The sequence below is a fragment of the Megalops cyprinoides genome, chromosome 15, assembly GCF_013368585.1.
Source record: "Megalops cyprinoides isolate fMegCyp1 chromosome 15, fMegCyp1.pri, whole genome shotgun sequence".
Taxonomy (NCBI): domain Eukaryota; kingdom Metazoa; phylum Chordata; class Actinopteri; order Elopiformes; family Megalopidae; genus Megalops; species Megalops cyprinoides.
In genome coordinates, this window is record NC_050597.1 from 17,429,441 (window position 1) to 17,449,026 (window position 19,586).

Consider the following 19,586-nt stretch of genomic DNA (forward strand, 5'->3'; position numbering starts at 1 on the left):
TGACCGATGACTGTGTAGTTGTCTTGCTACATGGATATGGGTAATGGGCCTCTCCTCTTTGCAAGGCTCTGGGCAGTTTGTGCTGTTAGAGGCAATCTGCATTGGAAAAGTGCGATTAAAGCTTATGAAAACCCAGGTCTCTGAAAACTCTGGAAGTTATGCATAAGATGTACATTCACTGCCTCCTGTCCATTTCTTTAGTTAAATCCAGAGCTGTTCCAGCAACACCGAGGTCCACAATCCATTGCCCCACCCGCATCCGTGCTGTCAGAAAGACAGATGTCTGCTTGGAAACATGGCAGTGGACGAAAAAGTGGAAATGTTTGTATTTACAATTACATTTCTTAAGTCCACCTTTTAACACTTCTGTTTGTGCCACTCTGTGGTAAAATAAGTAATCTCTTTGGTTACATTTATTACTTGCATTAGATGACATACTGTACATACTGAAATAGATGTATAATGGATATTTTACAAATAATGACATATATGTATATATACCCTATAGACCCTTGACCAATCCAGTTCTCACAGAATAACAAATGATACAAGATACAGGTTTTATTTTAGCAAATATTTTTAAGAACAATAAAAAAGCTGAAATATGCTGTTTACAGTTTAAGTATTCAACCCCTGTGCTCTGGAAGTTCCAATTTTACACAGATGTAAAAAATACCCTAATGAGGACACAATTTCCTTACTGCTGGCCTCTACATGTGAACCGTTAAAGTTACTCTTGTATTTTCTGGATAAAAACCACACTCTTTTTAAGGATCATTGGTCAGGCTGTGAATCTGAAGGAAAGGTGTGAAAACTATGAAGACTACAGAGAATTCTGTGGAGGTTAGAGATACAGTACAAATGCATAAATGAGAAAATGGATACAAAATAATGTCCAAGTGTTTGGATCTCCAAATGAGCACTGTTGAAGCAATAATCGGGAAGTAGCAGCTGCATCACAGCACAAAGGCACTGCCTAGAAAAATATGTCCCTCAAAAAGCATCTAGGCAAGACGGAGACTTGTGAGAGAAGCCATAGAGAGACCAACACTGTGAAACGGCTACAGACTTCAGTGGCTGAGAGTGGAGTGAAGGTGCATTAGTCAACAGTATTAAGCTCTCCATAAAACTCGCCTGTATGGGAGGGTGGCAAAAAAAAAAATCTCAAAGCACGTTTGCCAGAAAGCATGAGACTGACCTAGCTAAAATGTGGTCAGTGTTTGTGGTCAGATGAGTCAAAGATAGAGTTTTTGGCCAAAAATCAAAACACTATGTGTGATACAAACCTACTGCCCAATTGTCAAGAAACTACAGTGAAGTATGGTTGTAGTAGCATCATGCTGTGGGGATGCTTCCAACCAACTTGAAAAATCTGTAGCAAACCTGCCAAGACAAATGGGCAAACATCACTCCCAAACAGTGTGCAAAGCTGGTAGATATTCACCCCAAAAGACTTAAAGTTGTTTTTACAGCAAAAGGTGGCTCTACCAAATACTAAAGTGTGGAGGTTTAAATAACATATCACACAGAACAAATTTCAATAGATCATTTGTAATTCAGTGAAATTTAGTACAGTGGGAGAACTAGTCAGCGGTAACTGTATCTTCCCTTGTGCGTCCCCTGTAGGCTGTGAAGAACTACACCAAATGTCATGTGAGGAGTGAGCAGGTGTGCAGCAAGCTAGCCAACTGCAGAAGCTGCTCCTTGAACCTCAACTGCCAATGGGACCCACAACAGCAGGAGTGCCACGCCCTTTTCGGTGAGAGAGGTGGTGTTGCTGAGACGACTCCTCCCTTACTGATCCCTCGTTCTGTTCTGGTGCTGACAAATACAGTTCGGCAGCAGCCTTTTAGCCCAGTGCTGAGATCAGGGGGATCTCCCTCCGGTGCTATCTGTATTTTACAGTAAATTGCATTTTGTAGGGGTATGTTGACACCAACATGGCTTTGGGCAAGCCTGTAAATTTTTTTTCCCCCCTCGATCTGATACCAGACCACCTGCTCATGTCCAATGTGAGTTTTGAATGCTTGAAGAAATTATGCCATGTTTGATGCATTATTTAACGCTCCTGTAATCTTGCCAGTGGGATATGGTGTTTTTTCATATCTGAGAAAAAGGGTTTTTTTTGCTGCTGTGTGCTCCACATTTGAAGCTTTAGCAGGAGGCATCGACCGAAAAAGCCTCTTCCAACACACGGGGAGGAAGTAGGCCAATTATAATTGTTTACTCGTTGTTTATGAAAGCAGGGCCTCAGTTGACTCACAAATTACAGCCCAGAAAGTTTGGCTGTGAGGAGGAAAGCAAGCGTTCACTTGCAGCACTGCAGAAACTCTGGACGGGTTTAATCAGGCATGTTTATGGAGCTGCGGGTAGGGTGAAGTTCCTCAGTACTCCGCTTTTCATTGTGGGCAGAAAAGTTTCTGCTGTGTGACATTTGACACTGATTGCATATCCATAGAGTTGCACTCAAGTGCGTCTCTGCGGAGAAGATGTTTCATGGAAAAGTGGGACATGGCTTGGAAGAACACCACTGCGAAGCAGGAACATATGTGTTTGTGTATCCAAAGGGGAGCGTAAACACTAGTCAGAAAGAACTGAGTCAGCTTTTAACGCATGCAGACCTCTGTCGCTGTAGGAAAATGAGTAATTGTCCTAGTTAAAACTAAATATTTACCTCCATGCAGCTAAAAGGATGTAACACTACCTGTGGGCTTATTTTTCTACTTATTTCACACTGAAAAGTTTTGCCATTCTTTGGATTTGTCATTAAAGCATCAAAGTGTGGTCAGCTGGCCTCACTGGGTCCTCAGTGGATAATATTGCCGAATAAGATTGACATTTCAAACTATCACCATCCAGTAAGATTAAATATGTCAAAAGTATGAACATTCTTGAAATAATTTCTAAGCTAAATTTATTTTATTGTAGTTAATGTTTGTAATTGGTCACACGCTTTGTCCATGAGCTCTAGAGCTCTAGAGCAGGCCTTCTTCCTGGGATTTCAACCTGCAGCACTTTGGTTAGGATCTTTCTCACCACACCACACTTCAGCACACCCAAGTGTGTACAGTGCAAAAACATTTGAAAGTTAGATATGCGTGTTGCCACCATGTTATGAGAAGTGCTTCTCTGTGCATCGACTAGCTAGTTTCTCAATCACCACTGAGCAGTGAGGCTGACACTGTCTTATCTGCCTCCTTTGCCCGCTCCCCAGCTCAGCTCTGTGGGGACGGGTGGAACCATGTTGGGGAATCCTGCCTGCGGATCAACTCCAGCCGTGAGAGCTACGACAACGCTCAGCACTACTGCAAGAACCTGGATGGCAACATCGCCTCTCTCACCACTTCAGAGCAGGTGGACTTCGTTCTCGAGGAGCTGCAGAAATATGTGCTGCAGAAGGTCAGTACCCCAGAGGAGGCCTTTCTGCCGTTTTGGTCACAGCAGGAACAGAAAATTTTAAACTCTTCTGAGGTTGGGGGGTTAGTGTCAGGGGTTAGCATGCTTATGATGTGGCAAGTGAAACGAGATACGTACATTGAGGGAAGGGCACAGTATTCTCTGTATGTGAAGCAGTGGGCACTGTCTTGGTTGCTGATGGAAGTAAACCCATCAAAGATGGTGTGACTCTCTGGTACCTGATAGTGTTTTCTGCCTCAGCTGGGGAGATTTCAGTCTTGATTCAGTTTGAAGCAGTTTGAAATGCATCAATATCAGTGCATCACCTTCATTTAGAAAGATAATCAGGTTTGCATATATATATGTGGCCTTTCATCTCATAGTGCTTTACTGCAACAGAGGGGATGACTCATCTATCACCACTTCCAGCAGAAAGCTGGTTCTCCCAGGGGGTCCCCCAATCTGAGCGCTAACCAAACCCAGACCCACTTAGTTTCAGCCATCAGGCAGGAAAGAGTAAACGTGGTATGCCTGCTGGCTCATATTCCAGACTTTAATTGTGTGTGTGGACTTCCTGGATTGCCACCAATGCACTTCCAGGTTATTTAATATATCATAACGATGGCCTGCATAAATATTTACCTGTCTACTCTTTCAGAAATCCTTCCCTCCCAGGTGTAGTGTAAGACAAAATGTGAGTTGCACTCACCTTCCATCCACTGTGCCCCCCGTCCTTCTCTCTGCAGAAGATATCTCCGTGGGTGGGGCTGCGGAAGATAAACGTGTCATACTGGGGGTGGGAGGACACCTCCCCCTTCACTAACACCTCCCTGCAGTGGCTCCCAGGGGAGCCCAGTGACTCGGGCTTCTGCGCCTATCTGGATCGAGCGGAGGTGTCGGGCCTGAAGGCTAATCCCTGCACCGCCACCACTGAGGGACTCATCTGCGAGAAACCAGTTGGTGAGATGCTCCGGCACCCTGACACCAGGCATGCTCCTGTACCGCAATACTCCTAACACAAAATCCTCTCTGATGACCTGGCACCCCAACACACACACCCACGCTCTGAAACCCCAACACACCAACACGAAACCCTCTCTCATATTTGACAGTCCAATGCCCTGACCCATCCCTCTCTCCCTATTCCTGGTGAACTTCACAGGCAGTCTCCCGCTGTTGCTCTCTCCCCTGCTCTATTTCTCTGTCTCTCACAGAGTTGTTAAGTACACAATGACACAATACCTAGGTGTGGAGGGTTCCTCGTTTTTAAGAGAGAGGGTTCTTTTTAGATATTTTTTTTCTGTTGTATTTTCCTGACTGTATGTCCAGTGCTCTAACCAAAATCCAGGTAAAACTGTAATGTTATGTAGAAATACAGGGTCAAAGGAGGAGGAGTTTTAAGTACGTGTTGTAGTTATTGCCTGTGTTCCCACTTCTAACTCTGCGCACACACACAGACACAGACACACACACACACACACACACACACGCACGCTTCCTCGCCTGCTCAGGCCACCAGCCCTTGCTAATTTGGGGCTGACTCACAAATCCTTGCTTCTTATCGCCCTTGACTCAGTATTTTCTACTGAGATTCAGACTTCATAGCTGTTGAGTAGATGGCAGTATTGCCTTGTTGTTGTGGAGCTGAACTTCATCCATAAGGTTGTGTGTGTGAATCGCAAATGAGGCACGGGTTTTTTACCCTTGAGCTACGTACATCACATGAACAAAGCACCTTCCTGCTGTCATACAAAACTGCGGGCTGTTTTCAGATCCATACCCAGTATTCTGAGAACGTTGTTGAAATGTTTATCATGTTTCCTGTCCGCAGTGAGCCCCAATCAGAATGCCCGGCCGTGTAAGACGCCCTGCTCCCTGCGCACCTCCTGCAGCAACTGCACCAGCCAGGCCATGGAGTGCATGTGGTGCAGCAGCACCAAGCGCTGCGTGGACTCCAACGCCTATGTCATCTCCTTCCCCTATGGCCAGTGCCTCGAGTGGCAGACTGGGGACTGCATGCGTGAGTATCCATTTCAGTATCTGACCCAAGGTCCATATCTGACCTGAGACCTGTATGTGACCTCAATCTGCTTGGGTGATGTGAGAAGTGTATCTGACCACAGACCTGTCTCTGACCTGGATTCGCTCAGCTGAAAGGGGGTATGTTATGAAGTCTACAGGTCCAGGGAGAGCTGGAAATATGGCCAGAGCTTCACAGCATGAATACAATGAACTGATTGTACAATGAACTGATGAAGAATGAGTGATGTTTTTTTTTTTGCTCTGGTTTGGGAGGTATTGTGGGAAAGCTCAGTTCCTTTTGGAACAGGGAGGGTGTGGCATGTCACACAGGAGTAGTCATACTGCAGTCTGTTTTTGTTTTTTGAATTTTAAAAGTGTTAACCCTGAAGGTAATGGCATGTTACAGAAGCTGTAACATGAACCTTTAATGTTGTTTTCAATCATGCTTCAAGGTACTGACAAGACACCACTGACACAGCAACAGACATGCTGTACTGCAGCTTTTATAGCAGAGACGGTTTATTTCAGAAAATCTATACTGTATTGACGTCTGTCTGACTCGATGGAAAGTACAGGCATTATTTGTGTTCCTTCCCATTTAAAAAAGACTCAGGAGATCATTAGATTGGGGGTTGTAATGTTTCTTCCTGAACTGATAGATTCGCGAGGGCATTGGGGACAATTCGGCGTTTGCAAGTAAGAAAATGCTCAAGATTTATCAGTAAGATATTAGAAAACTTTCATCCAAGGTTCAATCAATGAGTGCAACCTGTGTGGTTTTTACAATATTTAATGTAACAGTGTCCTACCTGCCTGGGAGGGAGTTGTAGATGTCACAGATTTTACATTCAGAATGGGAGCTCATTCTCAATTCTTTTCTGAAATTATTTTTTTATGTAATGTGCAAATGCATTCAGTATATGTTTATGTGCTTCAGAATATAATTAGATTAAAGATCACTTTCCAATTCATTTATTCAATTCAAAAAAATTAGCCTCTGGAGGAAATACATGCCACTAAAATATTTCTGATTACAATAAGCATCCTATTAATATTTCTTTCATGAAGGGCATAGCTGTTTGCTCAAAGCCACCGAGCAGCATCTCTGACCTTCATTCAGGGAGTAGGGCTTCAGTCAAAATGGATATTAACTGTTTTTTATTCCCACACTGTATGGTAACAATCAATATGCTTATTTAATATTAGTTTCTTCAGACTCTTAGCTTTTGAGGTGAATGAAATATGTATTCATTTTCTGCCCATTTTACTGTAAACAATTTGAAATGTTTCGGTGAAAGTGTTTTTTTTTGTAATTTCACTTCTTGTTTAAATTTTTTCAGTGTACTTTTATGCACTTGTACAAGTGCAGTTTGTACAATCAATTTTCATCAAATCAGGGAATATCTCATTTTTACTGATATATTTTTTGTTGTTTGCATTTAGTCATCACGACAAGAAAGTGCAAATCTAACAGCACTGATCATTACCAAGAGGCAGACAGTGAACAGGAGAGGAGAAAAGAACACTGGCGAAAGTGGAAATGGGAATGAAATCAGTGCAGAACCTTTGCAGAGCCCTAAATCTAAATGTTGTCTAAAATGTCTATTTGCACAATGTCTCCAGTGAAATCAGTAACAGAAGAATTGGTTCCTAGCTTTCACACAGGCAGCAACAGCTCAGACTGGACTGTCTCTTCTTATTTTTGCATTGTTTCTAAGACGAAGAAAGGACACACTGAATGTTTTTCTCTGACATTCCAAAGAGTGATCACGGTCAGACAATACATCAAGACCTTGAACTTTGTAGGTTTAGAAGAAATGCCCAACAGACACTCTCCCCACTGTCCAAAGGATAACAGGAAAAGGAAGAAAGCAGTGGCGGAGGAAGAGGACCAAGAACAGTACCTTGTGGCACTTCATGTTTTAACTATTTTCACTCCAAACCACAGGGGTTCATGGCCTGCTAAGCGTAAGACTTTTAGTCAGCGTAGAAGAACCTGACACCCCCAAAGGAGGTGAAACACATAGAATATAGTACATCCCAGGATGGCTTGTAATTTGCTGTTATAGGGTTAAACTTTGTTGGATTTTCTTTCTGTGTAGTTTTTCATGTGGAACTTCAGATCATTACACTGTAATCACTTAGCACATACTCCTATCCAAAGCAGCCTGTATAGCTTACATATATGCTTGAATATTTACATATGCCAAGGTTGCAACAGCAATAGCTCACCTTGGACTGAGATGGACAATCATTGGCTTATGAGCCTTGCTTGTTACCACCACACCACACTGCTGCAAATTTTGCTCTTTTGTTCCATGATTGTTATTTGTTTCAGGGTCAGAGGGTGACACAGCTGGCATAGCGGGGACTAAAGTCCCTTTTCTCCTGTAGCCACAGGATGTGTTTATGCTGAAAGCGGGAGCGCGGGGCAGTGACTTTGGCAGCTGTGGGAGAGTGTCCCTCTAATGCAGTGTGGCTCCAGCCGCTCCTGAGATGGGCCCGTCAGATTGAAGGTCACATTTAAAAATGTAATTAGAACAGTGCCTGCTTCCTGTTCTCTGTGGTAGTCTAAAATTGCTTTTACCTTCCCCCCTTCAACATATATTTTTGTGGCAGGCTCCATTTTTTTTTTTTTGAGAGTTATGCGTGAGGTAGTTGAAATGCATAGCAAGCATCTTTTTGAAATGGTGGCTTGCACATATGTTCAGATAATATGTCTGCAGTTTAAAGCAATATAGCAGTGGTGGTTGGGGGATCAGGTCATATCTTTTATTTTGCAATATCAATGCAGAATATCAGAAATATGTTTAAAGACTTGTTATTTAGATAAAGTCTAAAAACACACAGTGAAAGGTAGGCCACAGTAAAATTAAATTGCCTGTCACAAGAATATAGGAAGGTTTGAACAGCCAGTGTGCAGATAGATTAACATTAAATCATGAAGTCTTTTGAATCTGGCTTTGGTTTGCTCTGCCCCATAGTTGATCATATGTATTCCAGAAATCCTCCATCTGGTGCCGGCTGACAAGAGTACTGCTCATTTTGTAGTGATCCTGAACAATAGACCATCCCACTGCTTGGCGCGCTGCGGGAGTGTTCGGCCACATTAACCTTAATGACACCTCCATACGTTCATCCACTCGCCCTGTTGACAGCAGACGGTCCGAGAGTGAATCGCACTATGTGGGGAGCCGCTGACTCAGAGATCGGATTGTTCAAAATGGAAATGTAATAGTCAATTTATTTCCACAAAAACCCTAAACAAACACACATTTGCATAAACACACATTTACATGCTCTTTCCTTTTCATACACAATCAGGTGCACATGCTCTCTTTTTTCCTCTCTCTCTCTTTCTCTGACACACACACACATACACACGCACACACACACAGGCACGTTCCTCTGTGTGTTTTCAGTTCTGTTGGGTAGGTGGGTAGGATGTGTGTAAATAGATGTGTTGGGTGAAACCCGGCTCCAGAGCCCGTCATCCTGTGTGGGCCACTGCAGTCAAATGTGAGCCTCTGCGTTCCGGTATTAGCGGTGAAGTAAATAAATCTGAAAACCTACAAAAGATGGGAGGAGTGCACTCGGGGCAGCGTTAATTCACTGTTTCATAAATATTTCTGTCATGCTGAGACAGAACAGAACCCACTGCGTTAGTAATTAGAAAATAGAACTTTCTGTTCCTCAGAGCAGTGGAAAGTGAAAATGAATCACAATTCTGTGGATGAGTTCAACAGAAAGAAGAAACTTTGAGTTAATTAAGACCATCTGTGATGCACTGAAAGGCAAAGTGCATGGAGCAGCGCTGCATAGAAACACGTTAACGCACAGTGAAAGCCTGTATTTTCTCAGAACAACAGTGTGTGTAAACATGCTCTACTAAAGAGCAGCTTTGTATAGTAATGTATTTCCTGTGAGCAGCATCGGCTAAATGTGCATTATCATAAATTTGTGTTATCAGAGGACAGTGGTGAGTAAATGCATTTAGGGATATCACTGAGTTATTTTTTCCACTTCAAATGAGAGTGGGTTTACTCACTCTAGAATAGAGTGCTTCTCTGAGCCTGGCCCACGTGTAATCACCCCTTTACATAGCTGTTGGGTGACTATTTGAGAGACACAGGCATCAAAAACCCACCCACCTGAGACATGTGTACTTGCAAGGCATTTATCCTTGTATGTCTATTCACCCCTGTAAGTACAGCTTCCCTGCAGGAAGTATCCCAATCATTATGATGTGTTGGTCATGGCTCTGAAGTAATGGAGCCATTCACTTGCTGCTTACTTTGGAATCTTTCCCCCAGTTAACCCCCGAGAATGAATCTGAATCAGGTAACCTGGAGAATGACCATTTGCTCTGGTTTGGACAGTTCATGGCATGGTTTTTAGCTGTATTTGTTTCCACAAATCCATGTGACTTGTTTTGAAGAATGAGGGCATTGCTGTGGCAAACCTGCTGAATATTCAGACTCATATCTCCTCCTTTTCTGTCATAGCTTTCAGACAAATCACAAAACATTCTGATTTCCCTTTGATTGTGATCCTCAGTGGCTTTGTTGCTACCTGCAGAGGCTAATGCAGATGTGAATAATAACAATAATAATACTGAAGGCAATATTAATAGTGATGCTGTAGGGTATATATGACCCTTCACAGGCCCCTATGAGAATTATCTTCATGAACCATCTGATTATTTGTAGACAAAGGTATCCACTTTTTCTTGTTAGTTTGAATTTGATTTTTTTTTCTTTTTTCTCTCTATAGCAGAAATAAAACACTACATTGAATTTTCCATACTCAACAACCTGATCTTATTTTTATCAAGAAATATTTTCATGCTTATTTCCACTCTAGATTTCTTATTTGGACTGTGTTTGTAGAGAAGAAGTATCCACCCACTGAAAATCTCATATCAGAAAGGACATACAATGTACCCTTCATCTCTCCCATGCCATCTCCCTCCTTCCCTGTGCTTTTCTCTCCCTATCTGCCTGTCTCTTGCTCTCTCTCTTAGTTTAGTTTTCAGTATCAATTTGCTTTATTAACATGCTGAACACATTCATGGTGCCAGAGCATATACATGTCAAACAGAGGAAACAAAGTCAGAGGAAAACAAAAACTAAATTAATTTACAATGCAGGTAATTATTAAGATATTCAATTAAAATAAAACATTTTTGTAAAACGGGATATAAAGGAGTAATATATAAAAAGGGTTGTTACATGAAATTGCAGGGTCCTTGCCAGTGCAGTTTTGCAGGTAACAGTAAACCAAGCTGCTAGCAGTGCACAGCCTGGGTCCTCTCCAAAGAGGATGGGCAATGTCTATATTCTGTATGACAGAGAATTGTAGATTCATCTGTATTCATCCGTATTATTTTAGGGAAGTATCTCCCTGCTGTACTTCTCACATTTTTCAACCTCTTGTAGACTGCATAGCCTGTCCTCTGTGGCTATCCAGGCTCTACTGTGTTGGTCAGTCTTAGTTGCTAGGTTCACCAAGTCTTTACTTTGTCAGACTTGTCTTTTCAGAGTGTGATTATATTTTCACAGGTAATTTTCTACAGAGAAGTGTCTTTTTAGGGCCTTCTATAACTGTGATTTGACTTGTAATTGTGTGTATGTTCCAATAGGTAATGTAATTTCAGTTTTTGCGATATAGTTTGGCTATACAGTACCATTTTTCATTTTGACCTAAGGCTGTAATGTCACAGAGGTTTATATTGCTTTATTTTTAGCCTCAGTGTTCTTCATTGTGCCTTTATTGATCGAGTGTCTTACCATTAGAAAGCCATAAATCTTGTTTTTGTTGGCTTCTCTGCTTTTGTTTTACATTTACATTTATTCATTTTTATCCAGAGTGATTTACAAGAAGTGCTTTCAGTAGGGTAGGCAATTAGCCACATGGATACTGAATCATTAGTGCCATTGTTGAAATGTAGTGCCATTGTAGGAAACAGTACCACCCTAAACTGTTACCACCAAATTCCAGCCAACAGATCTGCACTGCCACAGGTTTGTATTGCCACAACACATATACACATTGCCACAACACACTGACACTATGCTGCAGCAAAATGGCTTGAAGTGCCGCCAGGTCTTTATTCTCTATGCACAGATCGTGATCCGTTTTACAACCAATGGCTTGTATTACAATGTTAGGGGAGGGGAGCTCGGAGAGCCCAAGTGTAGCATGAATAGGTGGATTTTGAGTCCTCACCAGAAAAAGGACAGTATCCCTGCTGTTCTGGCAGTTGAAGGAAGTTCATTCCACTACTCTAGGGCAAGGGTGGAAAAGAAAGTTGAAAAAGATGACTGATCTTTTTGGAGAAGGGACTACTAGGTGAGGTTGCGAAGGTTTTTCGGATGTGATGATACATTTTAATTATGGGGGAACAGTTTTTGTTATTGCTTTTTAGAACTAGAGTTTTGACTATAATCATACAGAGGCTTAGTAGCTTTACAGTGAACATGCTAAAGAGAAAGAATCTAGGTTTGTTCAGCAGTACTGTTTTCAAGAGGTGAGCTGTGATTGTGTAGTCCCCTAGTATCCTGTGTGTAACAATGTGTACACCCAGACTGTGACAAAACTGCAATAAATGTATTCCATTTTTATTTATCTCAATTTCAGACATTTATCTGGCAAATCAAAAAAATGTGTTAAATAAATTGTCTCCAAAAATGTGCTTGTCCCCTTATGCGCTAATCAAGTCAGGCTGTGGGCCTGCCTGGGTGTTCTAGTCCCAACAGATAAGCACATTCCTCTGGCTCTGGAAATGGCAGATTTCTGTGTGGAGATTTGGAAATATCTCCTCCTCATGCAGGAACATGCTGAATATGAAAGGAGATATAAAATTCACAGAGGGTTTTTTCACAGTCTTTTTTATCCTTAATAGTTCTTTGCTAATTTTCATCCAGACATGGGAGTCTGTTTTGTAATTACTGATATGAATTTGGTTAACTCTGATTTATGACAGATTAAGATACCTCAAGGATCCCCAATTAATTACAGGTGTTTTAGTTGAAGATGATTTTTTTTTCAGCTTAGGGGACAGTGGAAGGCCACAGTATTCCCCACACTAGGTGGATGATCTTAGACCTTTATCCTGTAAAGGAGCTCCAGACCTGTGTCCTTCAGCCCAAAAGCGGCAGAGCTCAGGCATTGAATGTTCCATATTGTCATACAGAGAGGCATAATGTTGCTCTTTCTTTGCTCACATTTACTCATTTAAAAGATTCAATTAACCCCAGGTGTTGTCATTTTCATTTTTAGTGTGATATGGAGTGTGAAAATAATTGAAGTGGTTAAAATGGTCGGTAGCAGCTAAGCTGAACACTGTGGAAGCATAAATGTGTGACATGTCTTCTCTCTCTTTCTCCCTTTAAACCTCTTTCTCTCTCACTCTCTCCTTCCCTTTCTCCGTCTTCCTCTCTCTGCAGCTCAGAACTGCTCTGGCTTGCGCACGTGTGCTCAGTGTTTGGAGCAGCCGGACTGCGGCTGGTGCAGTGACCCCAGTAACACAGGTAGAGGCCAGTGCATGGAGGGCTCATACCGCGGGCCCATGCGGAGCACACCCAAGCAGGGCCGAGACATGGTGCTGGAGCCTGGGCTGTGTCCTCGAGAACGGGGCTACGAGTGGGCCTTCATCAACTGTCCCGGTGAGTGTGTATACACATGCACATCCACGCGAAGTTATGGACTTAGATACGCACATGCACAGAATCACACAGCCACAGGCCTACGGATGTGCAGGCACAAATGACACATACCCTTTATGCCGATGATTGTAGGCTCGGGTCATTAATGAAACCAGACCGGTTTGGGCTTTTTATGGTAGACCTGTCTGCTATAAATTGATTTGCTGTGAACTGACACAAATTTGGCATGGTGTCACCTAATTGGTCCTGTGCCCTTGTGTTCCAGCGTGCCAGTGTAATGGTCACAGCATCTGTGTAAATGGCAGTGTGTGTGAGCACTGCAGGAACTTGACCACCGGACAACACTGCCAGACGTGCATGCCTGGTTACTATGGAGACCCTACCAATGGCGGGCGGTGCCAAGGTTAGTACAGCAGCCTATGTGGTGTTCTTGAGTGGCTGACAGGGGGCAGGCAGTAACTGGGCATTACAATGATGTAGGCCACAGTGCTGTTTGCTTGAGCAGTTTTGGCTTTCACTACAATACACAATACCTGTAAATCTGTTAACAAAATATACAATTGATGTTTTGTATGGGGGTAAGGTTGAAGGTTTTAGTCTGTGTTGCTTGCCTGTCATGTGAGTTCTGTTTTCTTATCATTGTAGAAAGAAATGCATGTAATTCATCCTTCATTTATTTTTTTATGTTGTCATACAGTTTGCTTTGAGTCCTTTATCTCCTGTATGCCAGAGTCTCTTGGGTCCAATTTAATGGGGCTGAATCAATTGTGAGGACACCTCTCTCAAGAGATGTGGTGTTACAACCTTCCCTCAAGGCTAAGCCACCTCACTGCGAGTATAGATGTGATGTGTGAAAGGGCGAACTATGTGTTTGTATGCGTGTATGAGCTTGTGTTTGAGTGTGTCTGCATTTGAAGAAGGAGGCAGAACCATAAACAAGGCATTTGAGCAAAGAGGCCATCACCTAAAGAGGATAAAGAAATGAATGGTGACTTTATGGACCTAGATGATTGTTGACAAGCACATAACTGCTCTATTGTGCAGTCTATGCTGACTGCTGCTGCTTGACTGAAGTCATCCAGCTCAGTTGTCACTTTGCCTTGGTTTGCCTGTTTAAAGGATTCAACACATATGCTAGATCAAGATGCTAAACAGCCAGTTGTAGCTAGCCAGCTGTACAGCAGTGATGAATGAAAATAACCTTGGCAACCTTGTAACTGTGGCTGAATTAGAACAAACAAAAATTCCATGTCAAATATACCGTGTCAAGTTCCGAACATCCATGGAAAATACAAAATGGTTGCACTTAATACTATTTTGTGGCTTAAGTAAACAAACAGGTTTTTCCCCCAAGTTCCTACAACCATGTGTAGCCACCAGCAAATCTCTTCTCTACCGCACGCTGCATTCATAATGATTCGTCAGCTCATTTGCGTTAGGGGAGACTGTCCCCCAGCTGAATGCTGAATGCTGACGTGTAGAAATGTGCCTAAACTTAACAGGGCAGATGTTTATGGATGTGCTGTCTGAGGGCGATTAGATCCTGAACCAACATAGCAGGGAGAAATAGGGTGAAACTGGCGAAAGGGGCAGGGGGAACAGCGAGAGGTCTAGAGTCAAACTCGGAACTGGACAAGCATAACAGAATGAGATAGAGAATGAAACTGAGTAAAGGACAGGGCCAGGAACAGGGGGAGGGCAAGTCAGATCATGGTTTTCTGGCTGTCAGATGCACCTTTGAGATTTTGCTTGTGAATCTTAATAGTTATCACTTAATAGTTAACACTTAATAATTCTCACTAGTAGTTCTGATGTAATTCTGATGTAATTCTCACTAGTAGTTCATAGTTCTGATGTCGAGTGAAGCCTTTTGGTGTTTTGTAGATGTCTGTAGTGTGGAATAGATGGGATGAATGTGACCCTCTGTTTCACTCTTGGACACAAGAGCATCACACTGCCTCCGTCAAGCCTGTGTAACACACACCACTTTCTCTTAGACCTATTTAATGCACACCCACACAGCCTTTCCCTAACACCTATTTTAATACACCACCCTTCCTCACACATACCATCCTCCCTCACTCCAGTTAAACACAATCCCCCGCCTTCACTCTGGTGTGATGCAGCTGCATTTAAAAAAAGTGTATTGACTCTGGAAGGGTGTTTGTACTGTACCTTTTTACCACTGCTTGTTTAATGGACCGATAGTCTGCACAAAACTGCCGTTTCATTTTTCATTTGTTCAGCACAGTCTTTTGCAGAGAGATTTACCCTGACTGTAATGGTTTTAAGTCACTGATCTGTGGTAGATTAGGAAAAAGAATGAGAATTTCTCAAAGTGGTTCAGCAAGCTGTAGTATAGATCTTTTTTGTGTACGTGGTGTTTGCAAAATAGGGGCATTGAGTCCGTAACACAAAGGAGAAAAATATCACAGAACAAAGCTGTCCTTGAAAATGAAATATCATGAAAATGAAATTTTAGGAAGATGGACGTTTTGTCCTTTGAAACGTCGGAGGATTGCATTTGATGGTTTGAGGACTGACCTTGTACAAATGGAGCAAGACGCTGTAGGCCTCTGTATGGCTTTGGCGTTTTCTAAAATGAGATAAGACCTCTAAACCCATCAAGACTGACAGGTTCACCTTGTGGAGTTTTCAAATGTGGTGCATGTGTTGGCCTGCAGTCAGCCCACTTCCTGCAAACCCATCTGACTGTGAACCCAAATTAAAGTGATTGTTAAATATTTACCTGTCCTTCCTCTCTGCGACTTGGGGGTCCAACACAACTGGAGGGCTTTATCACAACTATAAGGTCAGTACAGTAAACACAGAGAGATCCCACAAACTGATGTCTGATCAGTGGAGCAAATGCAGAGAGATTACATAGACTGACCTGAGATCAATGAAGTAAACTGCGATGTAGAGATTCCACAGACTGATCTGAGATCAGTGGTTACAGTGCAGAGAGATTTCACACACTTAATGGGAAATCACTGGGGAAATGTAAAGAGAGCTCACAGGCTGACCTGAGATCAGTAGAGTAACCTCAGATTCTATTCAGGCTGACTTGTACCAGTTTATAGTACTCTGATATTTTATGAATGCGAAATAACTTGATTTTGGTTTATCTGGACTTCTGTCACTTGAAGAAAATTGTAATCAGTTTGAACTCACTGTAAGAATGACAGAGAACATAAAAGTCTCTTCATAAAGCAGGTACATCCACCACAGCTTCTCTCTTAGAAAAAGAGGAAATGGGGTGAAAACTAGACAAAATATAATGTTCACATTTACCATTTTTAGTAGTGTAAGTTAGCATCCCAAATGTGACTTTTTGACTTTGATGACTAAAAAAAGGTGTGGATATTTTATGATGGTAATGTTTTGTGACTAACTCACGCTTACTCCGGATTAAAGTGTAGAAGTTAATACAGACAGACGTACTGACACAGGGGCTGTAATCACAGGAGAGGCAGCTGGCAGCCGGGCAGCCTGGGGGCCTGTGCTGGTCAGGGAGTCCAACCAAGCCAAATCCAGGCGATTTCCTTTCATCCCCTACCTGATGCACCCTCACACCGGCCCTGTGTGAAGTCTGCTGTGCGGAGGGCAATTAGAATATTCATGGATTCTGGACTCCCCTGCTGGGGACTCGAGATTTCCATTACAGACTGAGAGTCTTGTAGGTGTGTATGTGTGTCTATGTGTGTGTGTGTGTGTGTGTCTGTCTGTCTGTGTGTGTCTGTGTGTATGAGGCTGAGTGACTGAGACTCTTTCAGATATAGTGTGTCTCCAGCTGTGCTTCTCCTTTCCTTCTCACATTCTTTGCCATTTACTTTGCTACACTCATTCTCACATTAGACCTCTCTTTTCTACGTGCATCAGGCAGACACCCTGGCCCTCCACAAGCTGTACATACAGGTGTGTCATGCTGGGGTGTGAATTGAGGCCCAGGGCCGATGTGCCTGTGGCAGCGTGTAAGTCCTGCTACTTTTCAGAGCACAGCTCCTTCGTGGGGTCAGATGGAATCTGTTAATGGCATGAATGGCGGAACAAATCCTGTAAAATGACAGCTTCATCTGTAAGCCCTCCAGCCTGGTGCTGGTCAAACCTCTCTAACTTTGTGTGTGTGTGTGTGTGTGTGTGTGTGTGTGTGTGTGTGTGTGTGTGCGTGCGCGCGCTTGTGTGTGCATATGTGGGTATATGTGTGTGCGCACTTAATTGTTTCTCCATTGCCATCATTAATGTTTGTACCTTCTTCGCCAAGTCTGCCCAGTAAACCTTCCAGCAGATGCTGCAGACCCACAGAGTAGTATTAGCCTGTAGCCTGCTCTGTCAGTCATACCATGCTTAGTGACTCTGACTGACCCGCAGAGATTTACAGGTAGCTGGAACAACAGGAATTATGTCCCACATCAGAGCAAGGCTCTGGTGAGAGAACGTCCTGTCCTTCATCAGAACACATCCCTCATCAAAATGCTTCCAACCCAGTGCCTCTGAGATTCTTCCCATCTGACAGAAGGGCCTGTTGTGGATTTCTATAGTGCAGTCATAACTGAGGATCTGCTGTGTTAGGCTCTGAGTCCATACTGATTAGAAGTGACAGTCGTGTTTTTAGCATTCTCTAGGAGTTAGTGGCACACCAGAGTTGTTGGGTTCAGCAGCGTACTAATATATCAACATTGTGATCATTTTCATCTCTGCTTTTTATAGCTCATAGTGCTCTGTTTTTCTGGCCAGGGATGTTACTGAGAGAGTATTGTTATGTGGGTTTGATATACACCTTTATGATCTGCAGAGCTTTTCAGATTCCTCTAATGAGTCACTGTTCCAGCCTCTCGCACACATTATTAATTCTCCAAGAGGATGGTGTATGTGGAGCCTTTAATTATTGATACCTCAGTATTGCCCAGCTCTACACAGCTTTGTTTCCCTCAAATGAGCAATGGCTGCTGTCAGCCAGCAGCATTGGTTACTTACAGGATTAAATAAAAAGGGACAAAAATAGAACGCTATCACACATCATATGCACAAGTTGTGCGCGCGCGCGCGCACACACACACACACACACACACGCACACACACACACACACACACACACGCTTTCAAGCACACACATACACATATATGCATATACACACAAACTTGCAAACAAATTCCCACAAAAATGGCTGCACAGCCTTTGTATAACAATGGAGCTTAAGAAAGGAAAAGCTTACAGCTGTTAAAATTGATGTTATCAGGAGTGCTTACAGAGGCAAACTGTCCACAAGGTCCATGTGCTTACCCCCGTTGTTGGGTCGATTAATCCATTCTCTTCTGTCCTTGATGACTTCAAAACTGCCTCTCTATTCCCAAAAAAAGTGAATGGAAAGGGTTTTATCAGGTAGTGCACATCACAGTTCACTCATGTGAGTCTCTTTTAGCCTGGCAATATGGCCACAGCCATGTGTCTACCTGAAATGTGGGAAAGACCACTGAAAGGTGAAAAGCAGTTTGGTGTGGAGTAGAAAGGAATTAGTCACTGCTAAATTATGCAATAGCATGGTTGGTCAGTGTTGAAGGATAAGGAGTGCTGGCTTGTTCAGTGCTGTAGAATGAGGGGCACAGCACAGGTTGCTGCTGAAGTATGGCAGATATGATCTTGAGTTGCAGTTTGGGGATTTATGTCTCTTTATGCTGGTACTGTCTTAATCCAGAACCTTCTTGTGTAACAACTGAGGGATTTCCCACATTTAGTAACTACGTTGATTTTACAGAAAGTGTGTGCATTATCTGTGCTGACATGGCTAATGAGAGTGTGCTTATCTTGTGCTCGTTTGGTCAGACTAGCGTTTTATCTTGGGCGCATAATTTTGAGGTTTGTTTTCAGAACTAAATGCTCCTGCAGTCCTTGCATGTTTGTAATTGATTTAGCATTGTTTTTATGACAGGAAGAATCAGTGTCCTTTAAACTGACTTCTGTCAGAAGATGTGTGGCATTTAATCATGTTCTGTCAGATCTTGTTTTAAGGTCTCTTTGTTGCATTTGTTTTATCTTGATTGGCATACGTTTTGATGAAGGTTGCTTTATTCAGATACGCAGAAATAAAAATATTCCCGGAAATGCTCTCACAATACTTCCCTACATTGTACTTCCCTACATTGTAGTTCCCAGTGCGTACACACACACACACACACACACACACACACACACACACACACACACACACACACAGTATTAATCTTAGCCCTCCAGTTTTTTTTATTGCCCTGGGACCTACATTTTGATGCCAAGGCAAACACACACCAGACCTCTAGGAGACAAAAACATGCTGTTCCACACAGACCTGGAACTCCTCCAAGGGCAAAACACACACCTGCCCTCAACAGAAACCTGGGACAGAAACTCTGATATGTCAGAGTAACTATGACTTTTAGGCTTTGTTGCTCCCACACGGTATCACTCTACAGACAGACTCAACTTTCAATAGTTCAGCTCTCCTCTGATGTCTACTGCTCGAT

The 19,586-nt window shown here is 42.8% G+C and overlaps 1 protein-coding gene across 1 annotated transcript in view; it reads left to right on the plus strand.

Annotated features, from left to right (window-relative positions):
* The window catches only part of LOC118789878 (attractin-like protein 1), a 177,415-nt gene that overhangs the window by 39,358 nt on the left and 118,471 nt on the right, over positions 1 to 19,586 (plus strand). Inside the window, exons 14-20 of the mRNA XM_036546598.1 lie at positions 202 to 321; positions 1,627 to 1,759; positions 3,215 to 3,399; positions 4,143 to 4,356; positions 5,228 to 5,416; positions 12,867 to 13,085; positions 13,351 to 13,488. Of these exons, the coding sequence (XP_036402491.1) occupies positions 202 to 321; positions 1,627 to 1,759; positions 3,215 to 3,399; positions 4,143 to 4,356; positions 5,228 to 5,416; positions 12,867 to 13,085; positions 13,351 to 13,488 (1,198 nt within the window). The remainder of the gene's footprint in view (positions 1 to 201; positions 322 to 1,626; positions 1,760 to 3,214; positions 3,400 to 4,142; positions 4,357 to 5,227; positions 5,417 to 12,866; positions 13,086 to 13,350; positions 13,489 to 19,586) is intronic.